The sequence below is a fragment of the Pithys albifrons genome, chromosome 9, assembly GCF_047495875.1.
Source record: "Pithys albifrons albifrons isolate INPA30051 chromosome 9, PitAlb_v1, whole genome shotgun sequence".
In the NCBI taxonomy this organism is placed as follows: Eukaryota; Metazoa; Chordata; class Aves; order Passeriformes; family Thamnophilidae; genus Pithys; species Pithys albifrons.
In genome coordinates this window covers 16,816,332-16,843,377 of record NC_092466.1, presented here as the reverse complement: position 1 = coordinate 16,843,377, position 27,046 = coordinate 16,816,332, and the positions used below count along the sequence as shown (strand labels likewise).

The 27,046-nt window shown below is 40.2% G+C and overlaps 1 protein-coding gene across 5 annotated transcripts; it reads left to right on the top strand.

Annotated features, from left to right (window-relative positions):
• Nucleotides 1-1,297: 1,297 nt before the first annotated feature.
• ZNF518A (zinc finger protein 518A) lies at nt 1,298-24,333 on the top strand. Of its 5 annotated transcripts, XM_071563834.1 has the most exons (4): nt 14,538-14,611; nt 16,239-16,348; nt 17,383-17,564; nt 18,682-24,333. In XM_071563834.1, the coding sequence occupies exon 4, from the start codon at nt 18,794-18,796 to the stop codon at nt 23,450-23,452; it is 4,659 nt and encodes a 1,552-aa protein (XP_071419935.1). In that variant the 5' UTR covers nt 14,538-14,611; nt 16,239-16,348; nt 17,383-17,564; nt 18,682-18,793; the 3' UTR covers nt 23,453-24,333. The 5 variants fall into 5 exon arrangements, with proteins under 5 accessions (XP_071419937.1, XP_071419938.1, XP_071419935.1 ...); XM_071563836.1 differs by lacking the exons at nt 14,538-14,611; nt 17,383-17,564 and adding an exon at nt 1,298-1,331; XM_071563837.1 differs by lacking the exons at nt 14,538-14,611; nt 17,383-17,564 and adding an exon at nt 14,479-14,510.
• Nucleotides 24,334-27,046: the final 2,713 nt, after the last annotated feature.

Here is a 27,046-nt window from a genome sequence, read left to right as displayed (position 1 = left end):
AATCTAGCACTGCTGCTTGCCTTCTAATTTTCTAATAGTATCTAACGATGTTGATTTTTAGTAGTATTGACAGAACATCCTGGTTTAAATGGGAAAAAGAGCAATATATTAAAACCAACAAACAAATCTCAAGCCCTCTCCCTAATTATTGATAGCTGCAGGTTTATTCCTACCTTTTGAAGTGTGTGTCTAGAAAAAGCCTTTTCCACACATTTTAAAAGCTGGCATTGAATATTGTTAGCAAAAGTAGTTGAGTAGATTAATATGTACAGGTAATGGTTTCAAATACCATTTGAAGATGTTTCATGCAGAAAACAAAGTCAATCAGTCTTACTGTAATTTTGCAATGAGAATAAAGAGAGAACAGCAAAAGCAGGCAGCTTTTATTTCACAGCAATTTGATGTGGACTGCCACATGCCCACAAATTTTTGTGTGCTTCATAGGGATTTAAGTTCTGATGCTCAGCTTGGAGTTACTGAATATGAAGCTATGACAGATTACAGGTCATTTGCAGGTTCTTGATAATGCAGTGTAATTTGAAACTACTTCCTCCAGTGTAAAAGAAAAGCCAGGTGCCTTCTGTGTGCTGAGGTTTACTTGTGTGCAAAGTATTTTGAAGTACTTCACTTGAAATAGAATTACACTATGCACAGTGCTATTGTAAAAGAAACAGAAATAAGTAAGTGTTCACAGATGAAAGTAATTTCAACTCTGAGAATGCCTGAGAGTGCCTTAGATTCAGGATTATCTTCATATATGAGAGAATTAGTAGATTCTTGAATCTTCTGTCATTCTAGATACAGAACCACCCTGACATTTGTAGACATCCTATGTGTGCCATTGTAGTCACTTCCGCTAAAGGGTGCTGTAGAATTTTCTGTTTTTTTATGATTTTATCTAGTAGATGGAGGTGAACAAATATTTGATTTTTCTAGATAATGAATCATATACTGGTTTGAGAAGGCTGATATCAATGTCTCACCCCAGAACAGGTATCCTGGAAAATCTCACATGATGCTTAGATTGGTAGGGATCTAGTGAAGGGCTATGGTGAGAAACTAGAGCTGATAGCAAAGACTCAGGTTTGGAGTAACACAGCCTGTGACTAAGCAGCTGCACTCCCAGATAGATTGCCACAGCCTCGGCAGACACAGTGCAAGGCACCACTCTCAGGCTTGTGTCAGCTCTGGCTTCCAGGTTTGCATGTGTACATTTTTTTCTGAACTTTTCACTGAGGATACAGCTCAGCTCCCCTGAAATGCAGTGACAAAATCTGTGCAACTCCCTTGGGCACCCTGCTGATTGGAACCACACAGTTCATCTGGTAACAGTAAGTGACAAACTGGTGGCTTAGGGCTCCATTGACTGTGTGCAACTGCAGAGCAGAAGGCAAAGGTATTTGTGTGTGTGTCTGTGTGTGTGTGTGAAATTGGGCATCCAGACTGTGAAATGCTGTCGATTGGCAGCAGAGCAATCAGACAAAGACCTTTTGTGGCTCTTTTGTCTCGAGGAGCTTGTTGTGATCAATGTGTAATCACTGTGAGAAGGAAGCAAAAGATTCAATGTTCCTTTTATATATATATATGTGTGTGTGTGTATGTGTATAGATAAGTACATATAAATACACACACAGGCATATTTTTTTTCATCAGTAACACTTGGATATTTTTCCTGAGCATGACTGAAGTTAGATGATACAAAAAAGTGAGTAAGTGTAAATAATGTAATTTTTTCATCCACCTAACAGTCCTCACTTAAATGTTATTAGTTTTCCCTTCAGTTTCTGACAATGAAGACACGAATGCTGGAGGGGAAAGAGATGAACATGTGAAAGAAGAAATAAATAACCTGTCAGGCATAATCATTCTTAGTATATTGAAGTCCTCGGCCTCAGTGTTTAAGGAGCTGGGAGCGAGGCAGGGCTGGGTGCAGCAGCGGAGCCCATGCTTAGCTGATGGGTATGTTAAGTTGGTGCAACTTGATGTGTACTACAACCTGGTAATTTGTAGCAGCTGGATCTGAGCATGAGACCTCCTTGGGTACGTGCCAGCTTCTCAGAACTCACTCTTATCCCTGTTTGCCAACTCGGCAGGAGTATCTGTGGATAAGCAGATTTGGAAACAGCACTACTGTTTTACCTCTAGAGGGACCACCAGGATCAGAGATGAAGCCTGGCACCCGCGGGCCAGCACTTTAGCTTGCCCCTTTTCCTTCTGCACCTGCTCTGCCTGAAGGCAGGAGAGCCACAGGTGCCACCACATTAATAATAACGAAATCCTGAGAGGAAAGGAACCGTGGGAAGCAAAAATTTGACAGGAATGACACGGGTAATGTACAGTGTTCAGGGAGGTGAGAAATCCCTTCTAACAGGGCTCGGATGTCTCCTGTACCCTCCCCTCTTCTTTCTCCCTGTGAGAGGACGGTGTAGGCAGATGCCTCATGTTGGGGTAGGAAACTTTTCACTGTCATGGAAAATGAAAAATCACTCACTGGCTTCTTATTCAGAATAAATCGAGATGAACCCATTGGATTTTCTTATTACTGTCTGCAAACTAGTCTGAACTTGCTCTTCAGCATGACTATACTCTTTGAAGGAAAATTCTGCATGGTTTCCTCCTACTCTTTGTCAAATGTATCTCTATGGTCTTTGATTTATTTACTTGTGATAACTACTTACAGTGAAATGCTTTCACTACATTTTCAGCATTTGGATCTTAAATCTCTATAAATGGAGGAAAAAAGCTTTAGGTATGCAAGTGTAGGTGTGTATATATAGAAAACACTCCTATGAAAACACTGTGTAGCCAAAAGATTAAGTTGAAGGAAATTCGTAATAAGTGGAGTCCTTTCTGTTCATCTCAGAGCTCCAGCTTGAGGTTGGATGGCCACACAAGACACGTTTTTTAATGATGTTGCTCTGTCCTGACTGTTGACATAGCTATGTTCTGCCTGAGATGACTTGGTGTAGAATTTACTGGTGTTTGGAGAGTTGAAACCTCCATTTGCTCTTTATATGGAAAGCCTGTACTAAGTATCTTTCTTTAAGTGTACACCAAAATATGTATCTGTGTTAAGGAAAGTTTTGGGTCCGCCCATCCAGAAGCCGCTCAGTCCTCTGAGCTGGCACCAAGACGCCCTAGTAGCGGCAGCTTCAGGGAGGTTCTGACGCCCTGCGCTCACCACACTCACAGGCAAATCAGGTTTTCTCATCGGCTCTACCCCAGCCTTCCCACAGCAGTCTCTCAGACCCTTGGAATCTTAAAATAGTTTAATCTTGGCTCAACAACAGAGTAATAGCTCGAGACTGAGCCTCCAAGGAGGACCCCTGGGGTTTTTATGTCCTTACAATCTATGCACCCGAAAGTTGGGGGCCAGGGGCTCCCGCTGTATCGGGGTGTCCAGTCCCCTGGCGGAGCCACAGGACCCTCGTCCTTTGTTATCCAAAGGGAGGCAGTTCACGGCCTCTTGCCTGGGGCTCCCACCGCCCACTGCTCCACGTGCATCTTGCACACCCAGCTGCCTGTACCAAACCTGCTCCTCAAAATCTGCAAGCCCTCAGGATAGTCTTGACTGCAACCTCTATGCACAAGACTGGAAAAGACTGAAGGACACTGGAGAAAACGGGACAAAACTTTACAGCTCTATACCCCCTCTCAGGTACAAACTTGCAAAAAGGCTGAAAAAGAGCGACTGGTTATTAACGTGTTAAACTGGTAAATTGATGGTTTGGATTTACGTGTTAGCTTTGCAAGATACCACTTACCTGACCGAGAGTGGGTCATTTAATCTCTCTAAGGCTCCATTTGCCATTGCTGCAATGAAATTGTCCAATGTTTTGTGGACCTCTGAGCCCTGATAAATCTTGAGCTGGTGTAACAGTGTGGCTGTTGCTGCGCTCACTGGTCAACCCTGTGCTCTGTATGATTCTGCTGTGCTTCCAAACGAGAATTGAAAGACAGGAGGGAAGTTGTCTTTCTGGCTTGTTTTTATTCCCATCCTCTCTCAATGGATGTCTACCTTCGCGGAGCAAGAGCCTAATGTAGCAAGCAAGCAGCTGACTGCAGGGGACCAAGTACCACTTGGTTGCAAAACAGATGATCAGAAACAAACCAACTGAAAATTCAAGAGTTCCCAGCCATAGATTTTGGTGTGTTAAGAGATGAAGACCAACAGATGCTTCAACATCTTCAGCGTCTAGATGGTGAAGTTCATGTGTTTTCACTGGCTTGGCTAACATTCCTGGGAAAACCCTCTCTTTAGGAATCTTTTAGGTTAGTGAGCTGTTTCTGTCTGGGGTTTGATTGGACTCTTCAGCTCTTCTCCAGTGGAAAGGGGTAAAGAGGTAGAGGGGGACTGTTACATGAAGTAAGGGGATGGCTATGGTTGTCATGACTATTGTTTTGCCTACTTCAAGATTCTTATTTGAGCAATAAACTGGACCCTGCAAGATAGAATTGCACCCAGGCTGGCCACAGTGGAAGTGGAAGTTCTTTTTGAGAAGAGAACCAGGCAAGCAGTACAGAGGCCTTCTGTTTCAGAGTGATAACAGTAGTTATTCAGTGCTAAGGAAAGCTGGACTAATAGCTCATCCCTTCTTTCTCCAGTCACCTTGTTTAACAGCCATTTTGTATTTCTATGGGTCTTAGGTAATAACAAGGCAGTTTTGTCTCTTTTACTCTTTCTGCTTGATGGAGTTCTTTTAGTTATCGTGATCATGAAGCACCTCCTTTTTTCAAGGCAGGAGCTGGAGATCACAAACCCTGCTCAATAATTTTTTGTTGATGCTAGGGGGATTTCAGACAATCCTCTAAGAACAGGAGGTTTTAATCTGGAAACAACAATAATTAAAATATTATGCTTAGATTTCTGTGTGTTTATCATAATTCACTACAAGATTTTAAAAATTTCGCTGAAATAAAGACATGGGGAGAACTGAAGAAATTAATCTGCTTTAGAAGTACAGAACAGTAGTTGTCTGGCTGCAATAAGCCTGTTTCCATTGATAGGGATAATTTAGAACAATTTCCTGTGTGTTCAGTAAATGGGAAGAAAAAGTCCATGACACTCAAGGACATTGTAGTAGGTGCATAGATGAGTGAAGGGTGATTGAAGTGGCGTTTTTTTTCTAATAGCGAACTCAGATGATAGGATGAAATACACCGACTCTGGAAATGCAAGTGCAAAGCTTCCTTGCACTTCAGAAAATCTTGGTATTGAATCATGTTAAGAGCTCCACTCTTAGCCCATTTTTTAGAGTGTTCATTTTTATGGCTTTTCACAAAAGGATATTAATGTTCCCATTGTTATTTTCTTCCACTGATTGACTTTCATCTTCCTCAGTATTGGCCGCTTTCCATTCATAGTTCTTGCCATCTCTGTTCATCCACATATCCAAGTCCTACATGCAACAACAAACTGGTCTGCTGTCAATTAATCTGCAGTGTCTTTACTGAATCTGCCCAGGGTAGAAGGTTGTTTGTCCCCTGCCCGCCTGTTTGGAGAAAGCCTTCCCTTTCCCACTCGACTTTGGCTTACTCAGACTGACAGATGCCTTTGAAAAACTCTGGTCAACAGTTCTCACAGCAACATGTTTTGCAGCACTGCAAAAAACACAAAGAGCAGGAGGTTTGACAAAAGAATCTCTCTTATTTTGTTTCTCTCTGAAACCATTTATTTGAACTATTAGTATTGAATCACCTGAAGTAGTCTTGCAAGGCAACTTAAAGAATTGCACTTAAAGAATGGTGAGCTCTTGACCCTCTGGATATCTGTGTGTTACTCACAGGGCAGAGAAATGCTGGTATTTTCTGGTTGGTGTAGCTGTGTATCCCACTCATTGAGAATGGCTAGCAAGTTTCAAGCTGGCCAAATCTATTTTTTGACTTTTTTTTTCTGGAGAAATTATTCCATAGAATAGAGACCATCTCAGGTTTTCTTTCTTGCAAACAGCCTCACTCTTTCTCCACGCTACGTTTTTATCTTCCTACCCTTATAGTCAGAGTATTGCATGTTGTCACTCTCTGGAGAAGACAGTGGGGATGAAGGTGGCTGGGTGGTTTTTTCTGGTGCCATCCTGTTCTTGCATCCTGTAGACAGAGAGTAACCAAACAGCAGGAACAAGTTTCATAGCAACCATGCTATTTTTCTGTCTCTCTTTTGAAGACTATGCAAGAAGAAAGTATTAGAAAAATTGCAGAGATAGCCCTGTGCTTTGCTTTTCTCTCAGGGTGCTCTTTGGGTATTTTTTCCTGTTTTTAATCTCTCATCGTGCTGTATAAACCAGTATTGCACCTCTCCCACCTTTAGCAGATCCTTGGAAAAACTCAGCATTACTGTCCATTTTCTCCTGAGACCTCTTCTGGGATCCGTGGTTTTCCATTGTTTCAGCTAATTTAAACAAAGGGGCATGACCCTCATTTAGGTGAGAGCAATGTGGGTATCACAACCAGCTTCAGAAATGTGTTGCAACTCTATTGCTGGCAGCAGATCAAAATAGAATGGGTGTTATATATGCCAAAATAACCTGTTCTACTGCCCAACAGGTTTGAAGTCTTCATTATTGTGCACTGAATTTGTTACTGGTATTGCTGAACATGCAACTCATGCAAGGTTTTGCAGGCATGAGTCAGCTTCTACACTCTTGGAGGCTTCTGCGGAATTATGTTCTAAATCAGTTATACGCTCACAGGATGTGATTTCTCATTGCTGCTATAAAGCAAAAACATGCAGGCACTTTTGATTGCTTTGAATTTTATTTGCTTTCATATTTAATATCATAGCCTTGTAATTTTTCAGGCAGCATGCTCAGACAATTTTTTTTAATTTCCTTGTTACAGAGCACTGTGTAGAGGTTAATTTTCCCACAGTGATTTCTGAGCTTTTAAATGCCAAAATCACTGCTCACAAGAACTGACTTTTATATTGATCTTCCCTCTTTAGTGCTTCTGCTGCTCTGCACTGGATACATAGATCTCTTTAGAGGGATTAGGGAATCCTTAATGAATGTAGATTTTTGTTTCACTTATTTTACCTGTACATCAAAGTGTTTCTGGTGGCTTTTTTTTCTTGTTGTTTATTTTGCTTTGGTTTTCCATTTTTTTGTGGGTTTTTTTGTTTGTTTTGTTTATTTTTATTTGTTTTAAATTTTGAGTACAAATACCAAAGCACCTGAAAACTTTGTTCCACCATTCAAGGTAAGAAAACCTGTTACTGCTGTGGAGATGTCCCTCCACATTAAATGGGATCAGGTTTCCTAGGGGATTGACTTTACCTTCTTGGATAAAGAATGAGATGAACCTTTTACCCACAGGTTGTGTTGTAGCTAGGTTTTTAGCCTTCTAAAATGATCCTTACTCCCTCTGCTTCTGAAACTGGAAGCAACCTCATCCTGACTGCCCCATAGGCCCCATCGCCATCCTCAGACCCCTTTTTCTTGTTTCCCTGAAGGGATGTTACACGAATTAACACACTTACCTCAACTATTCCTTGGGTGATCACGTGTTTGGAGTTGAATGTGGCAAGTAAAAAACACTTGATATGCCCATTGCTGATATGCTTGGGCACTTTCTTTACTGCTGTTAATCCATGGTCACTACTTCCTGGAGGGTTTCACCCCCAGAACTGAAGCACCAGATTGCACTGACAGAAATGAATGCCAATGGTCAGATCACGACTCAGCCACATGGACAGCGACCCCAACGGGAGCAGGGGTGGCTTAAACACCACAAGTCAACTGTGCAAGAGGAGGTCTAACTATACTCCTGAGACACTTTTTTGCAATGTAAAATTTCACCCTACTGTTTAAAGTTATATTTTGTACATTTCTATTTTGTTATTTACTATTTGTAACAGAGAGTTGCCGTGGGAAGCCATGCCTAGACTCAGACAAGTATGCCATTACTGGGTACTGTGTAGATACAGGCTGAGAAGAGGCTGTGAAGAGTAATAGTACATTTAATTTCCATTTGCTTGTAATTTATGAAATACCTTAAGTCTGTATTAGCCAGCTTTGCAAGGGGAAGAAAAAAGGACTCTGCAGTCCAAAGTCTGTCTTTTCTCTTATACAAAGTTAATGAAGTCAATACAAATGCATTTTCCATAGAGGAAGCTACAATTACTTTCCTGGTGACCCTGTTTTCAAATTGTTCCTACTGGTCTGTGCTTGTTTTTCATCTGCTACCTGCAGACCTCCAAGTTCACTTTTTTTTTGGTTAAAAATTACACTGAAAGCATAGTCAAAACTTGAAAGTGAAATCATTATGTGAGGGGGGGGAAATGGAAGAAGTAAGATATAGACTGGCTGAGACACTCCAGGGGCCTGGATATCTGGATGACAGAGTAACCAGAATAAGGAGATAATGTTTGTTGTAATTAAAAAGTCTGTTTCCCAAGTTTGAGGGCAGATTTAATATCAGGGGACAATATCCAATTTCCATAATAAGTCCTAAAGGCAGCTGTGAGCACATCTCCAAGGAGCAACATGTGTGCTCCTTTTCCCCAATTATACCAGAGGAACAGGGGTTAGGTGGGAATAACACTAAGCTGATATCTTAGCTTTGCCCTGTGCAAGAGTTACACTTCTGAAGCATAAATTCTCACTTTACTAAATCGATTTTCTTGTTTTGTGAAACATAACATGGTTTTTGTGAAAATACATGAGAATTTTTACTGGTTAGAGTTGCTAGGTGGTATTTCCAGTGGAGGAGAAATGGAGTAGAAGTAACATGGCCAGAAGTATGGATCTGGAGAAGGAAAGTCTTTGAGGGTTCTATTGTCTTCCTTCACTCTCCATTGCTCCTATGATTTTTTAATTAATTTAATAACTGATTTTCTACAAGTACTTTCCCCCTGTTTATATATTGGTGGAACATTTAACAACTCCTTGAAGTTCCCACATTGCCTTTCAAACAATGTACCATCTCCAGTCAGCAGAGCCAAGCGATCAACATACTGTGGTTTCAGGCTTACTCCCAGCAACACTTTTGCTGTTACATTACAGTTCCACATCCACTATTTTTCCGTGTTATGTTTTGTCACTGACTTAGGCCAAGTGTTCAGCCATCTTTTTGTTAGGTCCATCAAGGCTTACGAATGCTTATGGATTCAGTACTGCAGTAAAAATAATGAGTGTTAAATGATGGAATGGTTGTAATCATAATAATGGAAAAATACAGAACTGTAGAGGATCCTTCAAAACAAGCAAAACAAAAAAGGTGGAAACTCAAGAAGCAGAATAAACAGAAAAAGGACACTGAAATGAAAAAAATCCAAGATAAAAATGTAAACAGGAACAGATGGGAAGTAACAAAATAGAAATTTTATAGAAAAAGATATAAAAGGGGGAGAAAGAGCAGGGGAAATATTTGAGGATGGAAACAACAAAAAACACAGAGTTCTGGCACTTCTTATTCAGACGTTTTCTGCTACCTTTCCTGTGAAAGATTAGGAACCTGGCTTTGAACTTTTCATTCAAACAAAATGAATGAACTTCAACTGAGGAAGGTAAATGTCTGTAATAAGCTTTGCTAATCTTTGGGAAAATTTTGCCATTATTATTAGAAAAAAATATTTGCTTTTATGTGTATGTTTATAGACTTAGCATCTGAATTACTTTAAAAATATATTTGAGGTTGCCAAGACAAGCTTGATGGTGATACTTAGTAAAAATGAAATTAATGAAGACAAGAGGTTCTTTTGAAGAATTTCAGAAAAATCCCATGCTATAATGAGGTGATTAAATGGACAATGAAATTCATGTCAATATGGGTAAAGGTAATGCACATGGCAAAAGCCAATCTCAGCTTTAATTACTTAGTGATGGAGACTGAATTAGCTGGTACTGTTCAGGAACTTCAACAAGCAAGCACATAAAAATGTAACCTCAATGCTGAGTAGCCACTAAAAAGGAGGCAGAATTTAGGAATTATTAGGAAAATACTAAAAAAGCAAGTGAGATAACATAGTTTTGCATGTAGATATTCTTGGTGCGCTCACACCTTGAATACTGGATGCAGTTCTCACCTCTCAAAGAGCAGAGAATGCAGATAAGGATGGTTGAATACATAGGATGGTTTGAATATGAAGAATAATTAGACAATTTTTTTTCTGTATGAAGAAAAGACAGGTGAAGAATATGATAATAACATATGTGGCATAGCAAAACAAAATGATTGCTCACTGTGTCTTATCATCTGCCAGATAGGTGGCTTCAAATAAATAGAGAAATTAATGGACTAAAAGAGTTGTTAGGAGTTATAACCTTCAAGGATACAAGCATTAGCTGGTAGTAAGCAACAAATCCTTAGTTGGGATTTTTTGGGGAAGCATCTTGCTCTGGTCTGTGCTCCTCCCTGTGGCAGTGATGGAGATACTCTGTTGGTTAGTCCTTTAGTCTAACCCATTATTTCCATTTCTATATACTCACATTTTCAGCACAGCCTTTATGATTCAGTCTTTCCTTTTTTACATCATCTCTGTCAAGGGTGTGCAGCAGCTGGACAGTGGTTTATACAAAATGATTGGGTGCATTGTGAGGTAGAGTGAATCAACTGGAAAGACACCACAGCAATGGCCTCAGGACCCTGTCATCAAGAGGGATGTTACAAGATTTGGTGGTCAATATAGACCTGTCTGTAGAATGGGTCATGGAAGGGACCAGATCTTGTGTCACCAGCCAGGGTGAGGAGGAGTGTATTCCATCTCACTGCAGACACTGCTATACCTTGTGGGAAGGGAAATGTGGTGTGTGCCACAAAGCCATGGCCATGTCATCACCTCTGCAGAGTGTCCTGTTGTGTGTAGGCTGCGCTGCTCCTCAGGAGTCACCGTGGTGCTGGGAGCAGCAGGACTTTGGGCTGGAGCTGCCCTCGCTCCTCACTGGTGACACGGGCTGATAGTACCATATTAAAGAACTGCAGGCGGTTCATCATGGATGCAGCTCAGAGTCTGGGCCTATAAATCTAGTCATACTAATCAGATAATCTGATAAATGTCATTGCTGGAAGTACAGGAGAATGCTGGGTGGAAGAGAAGAGTTGGAATCCTTTTAAATCCTAAGTGCCTTGTATGAACTATTAATGTATGATATAGCCAACAACTGGACAGGACATGTAGTATGTAGGTCACTCTTAGTATCAGTTTAGCTCTGTCAGGAAAGGGAAAGAAGGTCATTAACCCTTGACTATATTTATGTGCATAGCACCCCACAATAATTAGGGAAGCCTGCTCACCATTATTCTAACATTGTTAATTGGGAGGAGTTCAGCAGCTGTGTCTGGTATCCTCTGAGGTCCAGCTGGTATCCAATTTCCAGCACAGTTTGCTGAGAAACATGAAGGTCAAGTAACTTCCCCAAGGTTACACCGTAAGTGGCTCAGCTGGGATTAGAACCCAGATTGGCCTTGCTCCTAATCTTTTGCTTTATTAATCACTGTAGTCTCTCTGCAAATACCTAATAGGTTCATATTTGTAGTTTTACAAGCACAGTGTTGTGGGCAAACTCCCTTAATTTGGGGGAATAAATTTCATGGCAAGGAAAATAATGAAATAGCATTAGCAAAGCTAACACATAACTGTAAATGTAAAATAATTAGGACTGGATTTTGCTTATGGGAAGTACTATTTTAATAGTAATGTTGTACTTCTGCTTTTGACCTCTTATGCCTCAAAACTGTGCACATCTGGCCACTCTCCCTTATCAACTGTCAACACATATGCTATCAAGAAACATGATATTTGCTGAAATTTTGGGACTCTGTATTTACCTTTATCAAAAAGGTAAATAAATTGGCTGACTGGAAATGCAGAAACAGTAACAGGGTGGCTGTCACATGGATTATTTGCCCTTTTGTAAAACTCTCTGCGGTGCAAATACTGCAGCATTCGGGATAAAAATTTGTTATAATGCAGTTGTTTTGCTCATCTCTTGTGTGGGGTGGAGTACTCCACCTTTAAGAGGAAAGAGTATTTAGTTAGAATGAAGAAACCCCCTGATTTTCTGTACCTGTAACTGAAAATGTGGTATTATGGAACATGAAACCATTTATAGTGCCAGCTGGTTTTAATTAAAGGTTTAGTTTCCCCAATACAAAGACACTTCATTACAAACCAACAAACATGTTCACACCAGTAGCCTGCCCTGTTTCTGTAAATAGGAATGGGTACAATGTATAAGTCTGGAGAACTGCTGGGAAAGCCTCATGGGGCACAGAACTGAAATACAGACCAACACATCTCACATGGATTATGGAGCCACAAAACCAGAAATGTCTTTATTTAGCTTGTTGCTAAACTCCATCAACACACTGTAACTGATCTCCTGCCGTTAGGCTGTGAAATCTAAAGCCAAGCCATGGGGCACAATTAAAAGGCAACCTGGCAACTGCTGTCTCCAATACACCTTTTGAAATAGCTAGAAAGAGAATATGCAGTTTATCAAGGGAATGAGGATTGTATATGAAGGGTTATCCATGGTACGTTCCTGCTTCAGAATTAGTCTAGAGCTATATGGCCTGGATTCTTCCAATCTCTATCTCCACTCTTCAAAAGTTACCACTTGCTATTATTAATCTCAGGAAAAGTTCCAAAGATGAATGAATATGGAAGTAGGAACTCATTTGCACACAAGATTAAATGCAATTATATAGTTGTGAAGCTATGCAGAGAAACTCTCTTGTGCTGCTGCCTTTGTCAGACCTGGAGTGCAGTAGATTAGCTAAAGATTCAAGATGCTAGATGACACAAAATTTAAGAATTGCTACTTTAAACCAACAGATTATTAGATTTTAGTCTAGGATTAATCCTTTAAAAGCCATTTTGAAACCTTGCAGGCAGCCAATGGAACACGTCAAAATTGGATAAAACTGGAGAGATTTCTGCCAATATCTAACTTAATACCATGATGAGTCATTTTCAGAGCAATTCCTGGAAAATCCAGATAAAATTCCACATGTGGTGATATAGCAAAGGTACAAAGAAGTAAAAAAGTATCTGAGGAAAAGAAAGGAATGCATTTTCCCATTAGATTCACAGTTGGTACAGATTTAATTAGGAGAGGTTTATCAGCAGTGATTGGGATGGAAGTTCTCGTTCAAGCAGCAGAGAGGAAACAAGTTGTGTCCTATTCCACATGAAGATACCTCTGTGATTTCCAGTGAATTCAACAGGAAGCAAACTTTCATAGCTTAATGTTTACTTTTCCCATTTGATTTTGGTGTGAAGTGTATGTTATGTACCTCAGGTTGAAATGCAGGAAGTTCTGTTAATATTCATGGGAAAAATATGTTGTATGAGAAATGGTACACAGTTCCTGAAAAAGAAACTCAGGAATTTCCTAATTGATATCAAAAGGTTGTACAAAGCTGTTGCTCTGTTGAGAAAACCAAATTAATCTTATAAATAATTAATTATTTAGGATTCTTGCGAGTGTACACCTTCACTCCAACTGATGGATACACTGAGGCAGAGAGGGTAAACTACCTGAGTTGAAGTGTGTAGGTACGGACATAGGTGCCTGGATAATAAAAACCCATGGGAGGGCTCTAGTAACAGATACTCGTAACTATTAGAAATGCAAAAGTGGACAGAAGTTGCAGAGTCACAGAATATATAATGCCATGGCTTATTTTATGGCGTAGAACAACTTGGTGGCTATTTCAGTTTATCTGTACCTTCCAAAACGGAAATTAGCACCCGCCTTGCGAAAGAAAACCAGACCAGTACTCAGGATGTATTATGTAATGTTGCATAAGGACAGTACGTGCAATGGTGTGTGGTTTCTAGTCTGTTTGCTACCAAGAGTAAAATCTTGCCCATTTAGAGACAGGCTTGAGGTTCATCTTGTTTTCTGAGCATTTTTGTGCATTAACAGGTCATTGCAGCTTGCTTTGATTCAAACTTCTCTGGGTTTGCCAGTCTCTCTTGTCTGATCTGGGCAATTGTGCTCCACCTTATTGCTTATATGTTGCTTCTCTACTGACAAAAGAGTGCTCATGAGATAGTTTAAGCTTTTTCCTTTGTGAAACCTTTTCCCCCTTTTGATTTTTGAGTGCTGTTGGGTAAGTGGAGAGAAGATTTCCTTTTCAATGACCTTTTCAATCACAATTCATCTCCTGCCTCTTACATTCCTTCATTCTCTGGCCACCTTACTTTGGATAACCTTCCATGTGCTCTAAAACAGCACAAAGAGCGCGTGCTGTTTATGCCACTTTGAAGCAGCAATGATAGCGTGTCTCCAACAAAGACAAGCGCTTCATTTGCAGATTTCCAGCTCTGGTTTTGGGGGTATTTTGAACACATTAAACCACATCAACTGATCCAATGCACGTACAGTGCCATGTGCCCAAGGCCCGTGGCCGAGGGGAGGGAGAAGGTGGGGGGAGGGAGAGGGAGGAAGAGGGGCGGGGAGGAAGAGGGGCGGGAGGAGGAAGGGCAGGGGCTGTGCCGGTGCGGGTCCCGCGGGGCGGTCCTTCGCTGCTGCCCTTGGCCCTCGGCGGCTACCGTCCGATCGCAGGTGAACGCGTATCCTTCCGCCGCGCCCGCCCGGCGCAGTGCCCGGATGGGGAGCTGTGATGGCCGCGGGCGGCGCCGCGCGGGGCCACGGCGGGAGCGGCGGTAACTGCGGGGGGCGGCGGGGCGGAAGGGAGGGAGGGGCGGCCGGCGAGGGAACGGAGCGGGCAGGGCGCGCCAACCGCGGCCGGACGGGACGGGACTCTGCGGTGAGGCTGAACCATGAAATAGTGCGTGCCCGCCGCCCCCTCCGCCCGCGGGCGGGACCGGGACCGGGACCGGGACCGCGGTCTGCGGTGCCGGGCGGGACCGCAGGCAGTGTCCGGGGCGGGCGGGTCCGCTCTGTCCGGTCCGGCGGCAGCGTGTCTTTCCGCGGGGCTGCGCGCCGAGCGCCCCCGGGGCCCGGCAGGGGCGGCGCTGCCGCCCGAGGGGCTCCCGGGGGGAGGAGGGAGGAGGAGGAGGAGGAGGAGGAAGGCAGGCGGGAGGTGCCCCGCTCGTCCCCACCGCGCTGTCGGGCAGCGCCCGGCGCTGTGCCCGCGGCCGGACCGAGCCCGGGGGCCGGGGCAGCTCCGTCCCCCCAGCCCCGGCCGTGCCTCAGGTGGGCAGCGCTGGCCGCGGTCGCGCCGCGTTCGGCTGCTCCGTCCGGGAAGGGCCGGTTCCCGTGAGCTGCGAGAGTGACCTGAGACTCGTTTCGTTTTGATTTCACTCATGCAGCGTTGTGCTGCCGGGTCGTGTCTGACCGCTCCGGCTCTGTAGGTTTGTTAAGAATCTAGTTCTGTAAGTCCCTGCGTGTGTCCAGGTCCTGGTAGAGATGGGGGCACCACTTTCCATGTGCAGGCACATAGGGTGGGACTAGGTGTGGAATATACTTCGGAGTAGGGGTTTGGCTGTTTGGGTTTTTTTTCCCCTAAGTAAAATTTAAATAAGTGTACATTTTTACAGAAATCTGAAAAATACTGCCTGCCTGGATACGTATTTTGAGTTTTGTTCTAAATGGAAAAACTTAAAGTTACCTAATTTAGCAGTGTTAAACTCCAGTATGTCAGTTTTTGCTAGATCAAAATATATAGCTAAAACTTTTTTTTCTCTTGTGTACTTCCTTCAGACAAAATACAGACTACTGAACGTTTTTGGAGGAGGAAAATTGAGGCTTAGAGCCTCCAGTGGTTACTTATATTTGTGCTTAGTGGTTCGGGCTTTTTTTTAAGCGAGAGTTAACTGTGGCACATTCTTATGTATTTTCAATATTTGTATTCATTATATCTGGTTTTAAATCCACTAACTTGTTTCAGATAATGTGAATGTAATATTCTGCCTCTATCCTAGACTTTTGCAAAACTTGACAGGAACTTCAAATTAGGTGTTTGCTGTAGAATTAATTAAAATTTTTGCTTAAGAAAAGATAAATGCCTTTTGAGTTCAAGTTAAAATTTGATGGATAGAAGTACCAGTTACTTCCTTCTATTCTATTTTTGAGTTATCACATGTTTATGCTTACCAGTTACAAATGCAAAGTGGCAAAGCTAAGGTTAAAATAGGCCTTGTTATGTTGTGTATTTTGTGTATATACAATACTGATTTGATGGTGTTCCTTGGGAGAGAACATAGTTCATATTTTTGTCATCAGTGTATTAAAAATGCACATAATGTAAAATGTGAGGGATTTGTGCTTTTTAGCTTTCAGTTATGCACCTATTTACGCCTTTTAAAATACCTTTCCTTTTATTTTCAGAACCTTTTTTATTTCTCCTAACTGTGGCCTTTTCTGAATCTTGCATATTTACCTCTTCTACGTTTGTGGAAAAGCCCCAACTGTTGAAGAATTGAGGTCAAGTCTTTTGCGTAAGTCAGACTTCTTTGATAGTGTCCCTTTAAAGATCCGTGGGATTTTTTAACAGTTCTTTGTTTCTGGTCGGTATTTGTCATGTGGCAGGTGCTTGTATATGGTTGCATGCTGTCCACTAATGCCAGTGTTAAGTTGTGATTTATAAAGCTAATTACTTAAAGGCGATCTCAGATTGAGTTTGAATATGCCTGACTGGGACTCTTTGCCAAACATAAATGTTTTATTCCGTTAGTGCAATTTTGCCCATTTGAGGACCATGTTGGCCCCGTTTTTGGCCCCATGTTAAAAGCCTGAGCTTTGTTCTCTGCAGCATTTTATCAACTTCTGATTTTTGTAGTGTTAAGGTAAATATCCCTCAGGTGTCAGTGTTTAACAGTGTAACATTTTAATGTGAACGATGGGCAGCTACTGACAGGGTGATGTATTGCATCATACAGCCTGTAATCTTTGTGTTGCATCTGTGTATTTAAAAAATCTTCAAGCAAACAAATCCAAGTAATTTTTAGTTATCTTTTCTTTGTGTGGGAGTTCAGCTTGCTCCTGTTCAAAGAAGGGTTTTACCATTGACCAGAGAATGCATTAGAAAAGTGCCCTTTTGGTGGAAATGGTGCATGAATTGCTCAGAGTAGGGTAAATATCCCATATATTTCTTATGTGGAGGATGGGCAATGTGTCATTGAGTTAAGAGAAAATAAAAATCCTGTACTCAGTGTTTTGGTTTAGAAGGATTCCCACAGAGGGATTATACATCTCTGTGGTTTGTAATTTTTTTGATTTTTTGAATGTCAGGTGTGTGGTTGAACCCTCGCTGGTCTCACAGATGGAGAGCACAGTTAAGGGACTTTGATATCGGATTTGTGTAAAATGACAAAGTCTGTTTTGCTTATTGTTTTCAAAAATTGTGCACAAATGCTAATATCGTCTCCAAAGGAATGCAATAAAGCACATGCTGAAAAAAGAAGTGCTTTGCTTTTCTTGATAGATGATACATGGACTTGTAAAGTTTTTGAGTCTACGTTTTCTTTCTCAGGTATTGGCGTGTATAATGCTGGGTACTTCCTTATCACAGGAATGTAAGAATATATTTGGAAGACCTTAGGGCTGATGGTTATGGTGGCTTGGAGCTCTAGGAACAGGCCTTGCACTTCATCACAATGAGGGAGAGGATGTGATCGTTCTTTTGATTTGAATGTGAATAAATAAGATGATCTGGTGAGTTCCAAGTCTGTGTTGCTTCAGTGTGGACATGGGAGTAGTGGAGAGAGAACCACTGATCAGATCTCAGCTAACAATTTACTAACTTTTGTTAGGAAAGAATAGAAAGCTAGAACTAAAAAGTATTGTACTAGTGAAGAAACAGTTCTTCTTTCCAGTGTTGCTTTTCAAAATTTAAGTTACCTTTGCTGTTGTTTCTTGTCTCCTGATCTTGTGTTGATGTGTGGGAGTGTAGTTTGAACATAGACTTGAGCTGCTGTAATTGGTCGGTGCAGCCTGTGGTGGAAACACTGACATGGAGTCTGTAGTGGGACAGTGATGCGACCACATCTGTTTGAGCCTTGTAATCCATGGAGGAGTCTGTTGTCAGTCATGCACTTGTTCTGAAAAGATTAACCTGTACCCAGGAACATGTGGTGTGAAAGCTGAGAGCGTTTATCTATTGACCACTTCAGACTTGTGTGGTACTGAAGGCAGGCACATGGAAAGTTCATTGTTGATCAGTGTGATGGGTTTTTGGTAAAGTTCCCGTCTCCATTAGTGAAGTAGATCTTTGTCAGATTCTGATTTTTCTTTGCTTTTTAAGCACAATAGTTGCTATTAGAGTAGCAGACTTGAATAATAAAAATACCAAATCCTGTTGAATTTGACTTGTTTTTAGCACTTTAGCTACTTTCAGTTAATGATCCATGTCACAGAGGAGTGTTTATGTTTGCTTCACATTCCAAATGAGTAATAAACACAAGCTTCATTTTTTAAAAAATAGGTCTTGGGATTTCTTAATGATGCCAGAGTGAGAGAAACCCAAAATTTGATGACATGGAATTTCAATGTTTTTATCTTTCAGTAGATGCTGTTCTTTAAAGCTTTTCTCAAGTTTTATATGTATTTCAAAGAAACCAACAAACAGCAAACCCAACAAACAGCTCCAACATAAACAAACAAATGTTATGGTATAATTGTTATTTTTTCCCTTCATCATTCCCCCCCCCGCCAAATGCTACTATAAAAATGAATAACTTCCAGGATTGGGATGTATTCATTAATGAATTGTAATGAGTGTTCTAATCCCATTAGTTTGAAAAGTAAAATTTGCTTTGTTTTTTAATTTCAGGAGAATGCAATGGGGAAGTTGTAGAGCTTTGACTCGGCACAGGAGTCTCGTTTGCTGCAGAAAGTAAGACTAATCTCGAGAATTCACCTAAAGAAAAGTAAAACCTAAAATCATGTCATCTGAAAAGAAACAGGTTTTTTGTGATAAAAAGCAAATTCATTTCTTAAATCACAATTCTGTGAAGAATTTTTCTGCAGACACTACTTTGGAAAAAGAACTGGTGCCTTTAACTACAAGGATTCAACCAGCGATTTTGGATGTCAGTCTCGCTTATGGACTAAAAAATGTGAAAATTGAATTACCCAAGGTCAACATTCCAAATGAAATATTAATGAAACATGAAGTTGATAGGTTTAGAAAACTCTTTCAGTGTAAGCAGCAAACTGCAAGGAAGTCCTTAAGTCTAGAGAAAATAAATGGAAGCAGTCCTGACTGTTCAGAGGGAAGCCACTTGCAAGATAAACCAGAAGTGCAATTTGAAAAAGAGTTGAAAACTGCAGCAAAGATACTGAATTTCACTTGTACTAAGTGCAAGGATAACATTAGATACAGTCCAAATGACCTACAGAAACATTTTCAGCTGTTGCACTATGGCGAGTTGCCTTTGTATCCTTGTGAGATGTGCAGCTTCTCAGCGAATGACTTCCAGTCCTTTAAACAGCATCGGCGCGTCATCCATCACAGCACGTTCGTCAGGTGTGAGCTCTGTAATGACGAACAGATATACAGTTTGTTGGATTTGACAAAACACTTCATATCAAAGCATTGTGTCAATGGTCACTTCCAATGTGAGAAATGTGGGTTTTCTACCCGTGATGTGGGCACGTTTGTTCAGCACATTCACAGACATAAAGACATTCCCAATAAATGTGGAAAATACCATCAGGAAAACTTTACGGAAGAGGAGCTCCAAAATCATCTTCTTGTTCATACCAGTATGTTTTCTTTTGGTTGTCATTATTGCAGTTACAGCACATCACGGAAAGACTATCTTTTAAAACACATCATAGCTTTACACAGAGACCACTTTATTGCAAAAGAAAAACTGGAAAAGGATAAATATGAAAAAAGAATAGTGAAGACTCCAGCAGCCCTGAAGCTTGTGTTAAAAAGGTATAAAATAGGAGGATCAAAAAAAGCATTCTGGAGACGAAAAGAAATAAGCAGTGGAAGTAACAATACTGGAGAAGAAAATGCACAGGTGCTAAGAAGTATGAATAAAATTCAGACAAATGCTGAGGAGCTGAACCAGTGTATGAGAGATATGGAAACAAATGAAGGAAAAGATCAAGTTAAATACACAGAAAAGCGAAATTTCCTGGAAGGAGTGTTCTCTTCTACTGCTGCACAATACAATAAGGCAGATGATGGAACAAGTTATGGCCTGGGATTATTGAAAAATGGTGTTCATGGGCCAACAGTGTTGATGGTTAAAAACAATAAAATATCTGTTCCGGCAAATTACAGTGCTAAATTTATGGGCTTTAAAATGGTAGATGGAAAACAACATATTGTTATAAAATTACTACCTACAAATAAGCAAAATGAGTATTTGTTGGGTCAGAAAACCAATCCTGTTAAAGATGGTTCTGCAACTCCTTTGCTGCAGACTGCTGATCCCTGTGGCCTGTCTTCAGGTGCTATACCACATGTAACTGATCAGTCAACCTTAAAGAACAATTCTCTTCACCCATTGACCTCCCCTCCGCTTTCTTGTCCTGCTCCTCATTCAGGAAAAATCAAAGTGGAAAAGCAAATGAACTCTATATTGTATGGCAGGAGTGTTTCTGAAACTGTAGCACCTTCTAATACAACTGTAGGAAAAAGTTCAAATTATTTGCCAATGATGCTGAGCTCAACTGTACCTCCACGTGAGAAAGTAACAAAAGCTGGAACTCAAAATAGCATCTCTTGGGGAAGCTTTAGCGCTTCAAATCATCCTCAGGTATTACCACCCACTATTACAGATACGCTTCATTATGACCCTGTGAAAATGCCCTTTTTTCCTGAACTGAAAATACAAACTGGTGGCCTGAATAATAGTAATGGAACTAATAATCTCTATTATTCAACTTCAGTGGATTCTTCTAATGAAGCGTTGCTGTCTTTTCACAACTATTCCAAAGTGGACTCTTGGCGTAATCCATGTAGCATTCGGATGTCAACAGGTGACAGACACAAAGAATTTGTATCTAGCAAAACAGTTTCTTTTCAAAACAGTGGAAGTGAATCTGCATCTTCATATTCAGAGTTGATGAAAGGCTTAAAAGCAGAGAAAGTTATGTCAGCCCAATCAAGTATTAATAAAACTTATGAACACATAAACACTAAAAATAACTCCATGTCTTTTAAAGGCCAATCTAAATGTGGTGTTGACAGCGAGTGTTTTATGGACAACCATTATAATGGCCAGCAATATTTGGACACTAACATAGATCAAGGCTTTCAGAACGTAGCTGAGAAATTCCAGGAAAATGCCTCTGATTGTGTTAACTCTTTCTTAATGCCTAAAATCACATCTGTTTTCTCATTGCAAAGTGAACAAGCAGCTAATTATTTATCGCCTGAAATCAAACAGTTTCTGCAAGATGTGTTAAAAGTGAAAACAACTCAGCAAGAGTCCCCCAAAAAGACAAATAACTGTGTAAAACTTCATTCTGATAAGCTGCTTTCTGGTCATGAGACCAGGAATACAGCCCTTACGCATTTAAAAACCTCCACAGCTGCGTGTGGTTTTCAGAGGCCTCCTTCTAATGTAGACTTTCATTTATATAAGAGAGAGTTGAACGCAAGATGTAGCACAAATGAAGGTACATGTTGTGGGAAAGAAAGGCAGACACCCAGAACATCCTTTGATTCACAGGATGTGGACAAATTATCCATAACTCAGGATGTTGGTACATTGCTAAAAACTTGTACAGATTCAGTCATAACACAGCAGTTAGTAAAAGAGAAAGTACTGTCTGCAGCTCAAAATCCCAGCAGCTTTTCACCAGTTTTGCCCATTCTTCAGGAACGGAAGAAAACCCTTTTATTTAAGTCCCTTCCTTCTGGATTTTTTGTTCCTTTGCACCTTTCTAACCAGCCTACACAACAGGTGGCTTCAGGAAAATCTCTTCCATCCAGTGGTTCATCAGATGGGCATGTGACTAAAGGTGTACCTGCATCTTTTGTTTCAAATAAAGGACCTGGAATGATTTTGGCTTTTAGCGGGTCAGTTGGAACAGTTGCAAGTGCCAGTAATGATAGTGATAATTCTCAGGTTTTAGGGGGAATTGCATCTAGAGAATTTGGTAAAATAACCATATCAACTTCAAAAGTGAAGGGGGAAAATGACAGTTTTGGAAACGTAAGAAATTCCGGTAATAGGGAAGCATGTGGTGCCGCAAATGATTCGTTGAATAGCATGCCAGTCAAAGGACCTTCTGTAACTACAAACTCATTTGAGTCATCTGTGAAAGGAAGTTCTCTGAAAGTGTTACCTGAGCATCAGGATGCTCTCTTTGGTTCTTTGGAATCAGTAAACCAACAGGAAATTAAACAGGAAGAAGATGTTTATGCACTTTTGCCTGGTGGACAGCAGGGAGCTTTTCTGAAATGTATGACACCAAACAAGCCTGTAGTTCATAAACCAATTTTTTTTCAGCATAATGCCCTTTACCAAGATTGTCAACCAAAGAAAACTGGAGCCATGCAACAACAGCTTTTGCTGAAAATGAAGCCTCCTACTTCAGATACACTGGCTGATACCACTCAGTCAGGAAGCAACTCAGTGCCCTCACTACAGGTGGATAACTTGCAGTTCCTTACTCCTGCACTAGCACAGAAACAAACTAATCTTAGTTTTAATGATGCCTTAATTTTACCAGGTGGGTTAATGCCAGCAAATGCCTCTTTGGCAAGCTCTAACCCAGCATGTTATGTTCCTCCTGTAGAACCTGTTTATTCTACTCAGTCTGCAGGGATACAATTGCAAAAAGGTTCTATTGAGAGAACACAAGTGATATCTGCTAACAACAGGAATAACTTTGGTTGTCAGAAGTCTACATGGAGAATCCAAAACAGAACCACAAAAGTAAAACCTAGTGTAAAACAAACTGGGGCTAAAAGTTCAGAAACTGTAGGTGTGCAAAGAAATAAGAATTTCAAACGTAAAAAGAAGGTGAGTTGCCCAGAACCTCCAAGAAAGAAAGTGATGTTGCACAGAAAGCGTAAGCGAAAGAATCAAGCTGCAGCTGTTAGTGAATCAGGTAGCCCTTACAAACAAAGGGCATCAAAAGAAACTGTGAGGACTTTAAAATTACTTCCTTTTAATTCTAACCAGCTTGTAAAATGCCCTCGGAGAAATCAGCCAGTTGTTGTGCTTAACCATCCTGATGTAGATGTTCCAGAAGTTGTAAATGTAATGAAAACCATTGCTAAATTTAAGGGACATGTTCTTAAGGTTTTATTGTCAAAAAGAACTATTGAAGCGCTTCTGCAGCCGGCCTTCTGCAATCCTTTGGATGTAACTACTGATGGTTTTTCTCAAAAAAGGTACAGGACAATAAAACCTATTATCCCTGTAAAAGAAAGATTTGTCTTAAAACTGACACTGAAAAAGACTAGCAAAAACAATTACCAGATTGTGAAAACTACCTCTGATAATACCTTGAAAGCTAAGTTTAGCTGCTGGTTTTGTGGTAGAATATTTGACAATCAGGATAATTGGGTAGGACATGGACAGAGGCATCTGATGGAGGCTACTCGAGATTGGAATTCATTAATGTGATGATGACCAGTGAAGAAAATAAAACTTATGTATTAAAGTTCTTCAAAAAGTACTCGGTTGAATTAGGATACACAATTCATTTTGTTTTGTATGTCAGTATTGAACTGAAGTTTAAAAATGATGCAAAGTGCTTGTGTTTTAAAAGAAAGAGCATATTTCTTATTGCCATCAACTTTGAGAAAGATCAAGGAGCTTTGTGGTTTAAATATCTTGTAATTTACTGCAAATACAATTCCTTAAAAAGATATATTATTTTTATTACTGCTATTGTGCTATGTTTTTATTCTGTAGAAAGAATCTTCAGGGCTTTTGTTCTGTACATATTTAAAAATCCCTAAACATGTAAATATTTTTATATTTTTCAGTTACTTGGTCTAATTCTTGCACAGAAATTACACCTCCTCCCCCATTTTTCAGTTCTGTGCAATTTTAAAAATCTTCAAATACACACAGTTGTTATTGTGGGATTTTTGTTGTTTTCACTTAGTAGCTCTTGAATTTGTTTTTCAGGGATTGAACACTATTGTTAGCAAGTGCCTCAAAATGTGAAGCAGTTTACATGATGTCGACTGTAACCATGGGCCTGTATAGGGCCACTCCCCCAAGAGTTTCGTTTAAACAAAGCCATATGTGAATGCTTTAAGCTATATTGCTATGCACATGACACTTGTACTATTTCTGTGCAGTTTTGTCTACTTTCTTAGTGAAGTATTTTTCATATAAATTAATAAAGAGGTTACAATTGTGTTTATACGGTGAGTCAGAATGAAATTGATTGAAAATATACAGTATATATATTCATAATGTATATGGTGTTTAAGAATGGTGAACATTCCTAATCTGTATTGACTTTGTCATTATTAAATTTGCTATAACTTGTGTTTACAGATGATGACTGTGAGCATTTATAGAAAATATTCCTGTCTTGCTATGTCTGCCACAAACCCTATAGGAAAGTCAGGACATCAGAAAGTGCAAAGCACCATTTCAGGCCTGTAACTGCATTATAGTTTTATTCCAGGTGGATGCAATGAAGATTGCGTTGCTACCAATGAAACAGTTGGAAGTCTTTCATGAACGTCACAGGCATGTCCACTAATCTAAATTTAACTTATGTTTTAGAAAGTGTTAAAATGATTTAAAAAAAATCAGTGGCTAGATAGTTTTTTCTTTCTTGATATGTCTGTTGGCAGGAAGATGTACGCCAGCCTTGAAGCTGGTGAGTTCTGTATGGGAGTCAACTGGAGCAGACAAGGCAGCATAATTTGGGTGAATTAATATACAGCTGGTATCTATTTTGTATCAAAAATGGGTCATTTTGTGCTGCACAGTGGGTTTGAGCTGTGAAGTGAGTTTGGCTAGGAACTGTGAAAAAGACTAGTGTGGTGAGGAAGTGTTGGAAAGAAACAGCATTAGGAAAGCACAAAAACATGTTAAGCTTTTTTGACTAGAAGGATCAAGCTGTTGTCTGCTCTCCTATAAACCCTGAAATTGAACCCATGAATTTTGGACATTGTCTTTGCCTTTGGCAAAAATATCTGTGAAATTTGTTGCTAAACCTACTGGGTGCAACCTCAGCAAGGATAACCAGTTTTGTTAATAATTACTTAGCATTGAGGTGGAAGTTCTGCTGTAGAATGGGAAGGTTTCTCTGTACGGATGAACTATGAATGTGACAACTGTCACTGGAATTTTTTCCTCACTGGTTTGTTCTATGAATTGAGTAACCTTAAATGGTACTGTGGAAAAGAACATTGTAAAACTAGGAAATGTTGAAGTAAGGTTGCTTTATACAATCTTAGTTCACTGTCGTGTGACACTTTATCCATGGATATCCATCACATTCAGGGCAGAGACTGTTGCTCCCTCCTAAGTAGTGATTTAATATTTTGTTTCCCCACACTTAATTCTAGTCTTTTTATTATTTAGCACACATTGCTCAAGTACTATTATGAATATATAATTCTTTTATTATTACTAGCTTTTCCATAATGCTTTGAGATCCTAAGAGCTTGGCATTTCTGTAGATCAGATTTCAAAGACTTTCATGTGGGACTTTAATGAAATTAAGATCACAATTAATGACCATCAGGAGAAAATTTGGCTTAAATGATGTGAACAATGTCATAATGGACGATGCAGTAGAATGTGCAGGTCAATTCTTCAAAGAAGTATTCAACTGCTTTAACATTTGAACCTAGCCTTTCCCTGGCCAACTCCTGCAATGGGTAAGGTGCCTTACAAATATCCTGCAGAACAGTCTTTCATTACATAGTTAAAATTTATCCATGGAGTATTTTTTGAACCAAATGAAATACCTAAATCCGTATGGAAAAAATATTTAATGATCGTATATTTAATGTTTGTGTTGTAATGGATATATCTGATGTGACAAAGTAAGATTGCACAGGTAACCTGATTGGTAGAGTGTCTTAGTTTTGAGTGCTTGGTTTTGCAACCGTAACACTTTAAGATAGTTTGTAGCATTGCACATATAGCAAGATAAGAGTACCTTAAATTGGTTATAGTGTTTTGGGACGGATAGAAATAGGTGCAAGTGCAGGGTCGTCAACTGTTTGTACAGTATTTGTGTTAGGCCTTGAAGAGCCCATTGTATATTCTTGACCAGATGTGTATTTATCAGTAAGTCATGGTTGCCCTTCCTCAGTAATTCCAATGGTTTAGCAAAAATTTGTTGCAGTGCTGTTGTCATGTGAGATGTTTTTGTTTTTTTTTTTTTCCCCCAACACTTCCTGATCTCTGTCTTGTCCTCGTGGTTTTGATAGTGAAATGTGATTTTGTAGCTCGTGTATCTGAACACTTGGATTTTTGAGAATACAAGTTCTTACTCCTTTCATCAAGCAACACTGTCAGGAATGATTTGCAGAACTCCTTATACTCTCTATCAGGTAGGGAGACAATGCTTCTCTGTACATTATTAAATATGATACTACTTTGCCCTGAGTTCTCAGACAAAATTATTTAAGGTCTATTTTTTTAGTTACAGTTTTAGGTATTTTTTCTTTTAGCTATTCAGTTAATGATAATTATAGTAAGAGGAATTGGTTAGCAGTATCAAAGAAGTATGAGGGGAGAGGTGTGCTGCTAGTCAGGTCAGACTTAACTTACCTGCTGCCTGGTACAAACACATGATGGCATTAACAGGACGGCTGGCACTGCAACACCTGCCCCAAGTCACCGTTTCTTATATGCAATGGCTGCTCACTCCACAGCATCAGGATTTCTTACATACTGTGCTTCATCCTGAGGGCCAATTTATTTTATGTCCAGAATGCAGGAAATGGTAACTTGGTGCAATCCTATACCTGAAACTTGCTTAAACCTTTCTCTTCTCCAGCTAGGAACTGTCTTTCAAAACACATCTCTACCACAGTCCTGCCAAGCTGCAAAAGATCGAGCTTGGGTATGGAAAGCAGAGTAACTAGTCTTCTCTTCCTTTCTTCCTGAATAAAACACACGAGTATAGTAAAACAGGTGATGGCATACTGCTGGGCTGGTGTGTTTGTTTGTTTTGTACTTAGGATGTTCTCAGGCTGAACAGACTATTTTGTCAAAGGTGGTGTTGTTTTCACT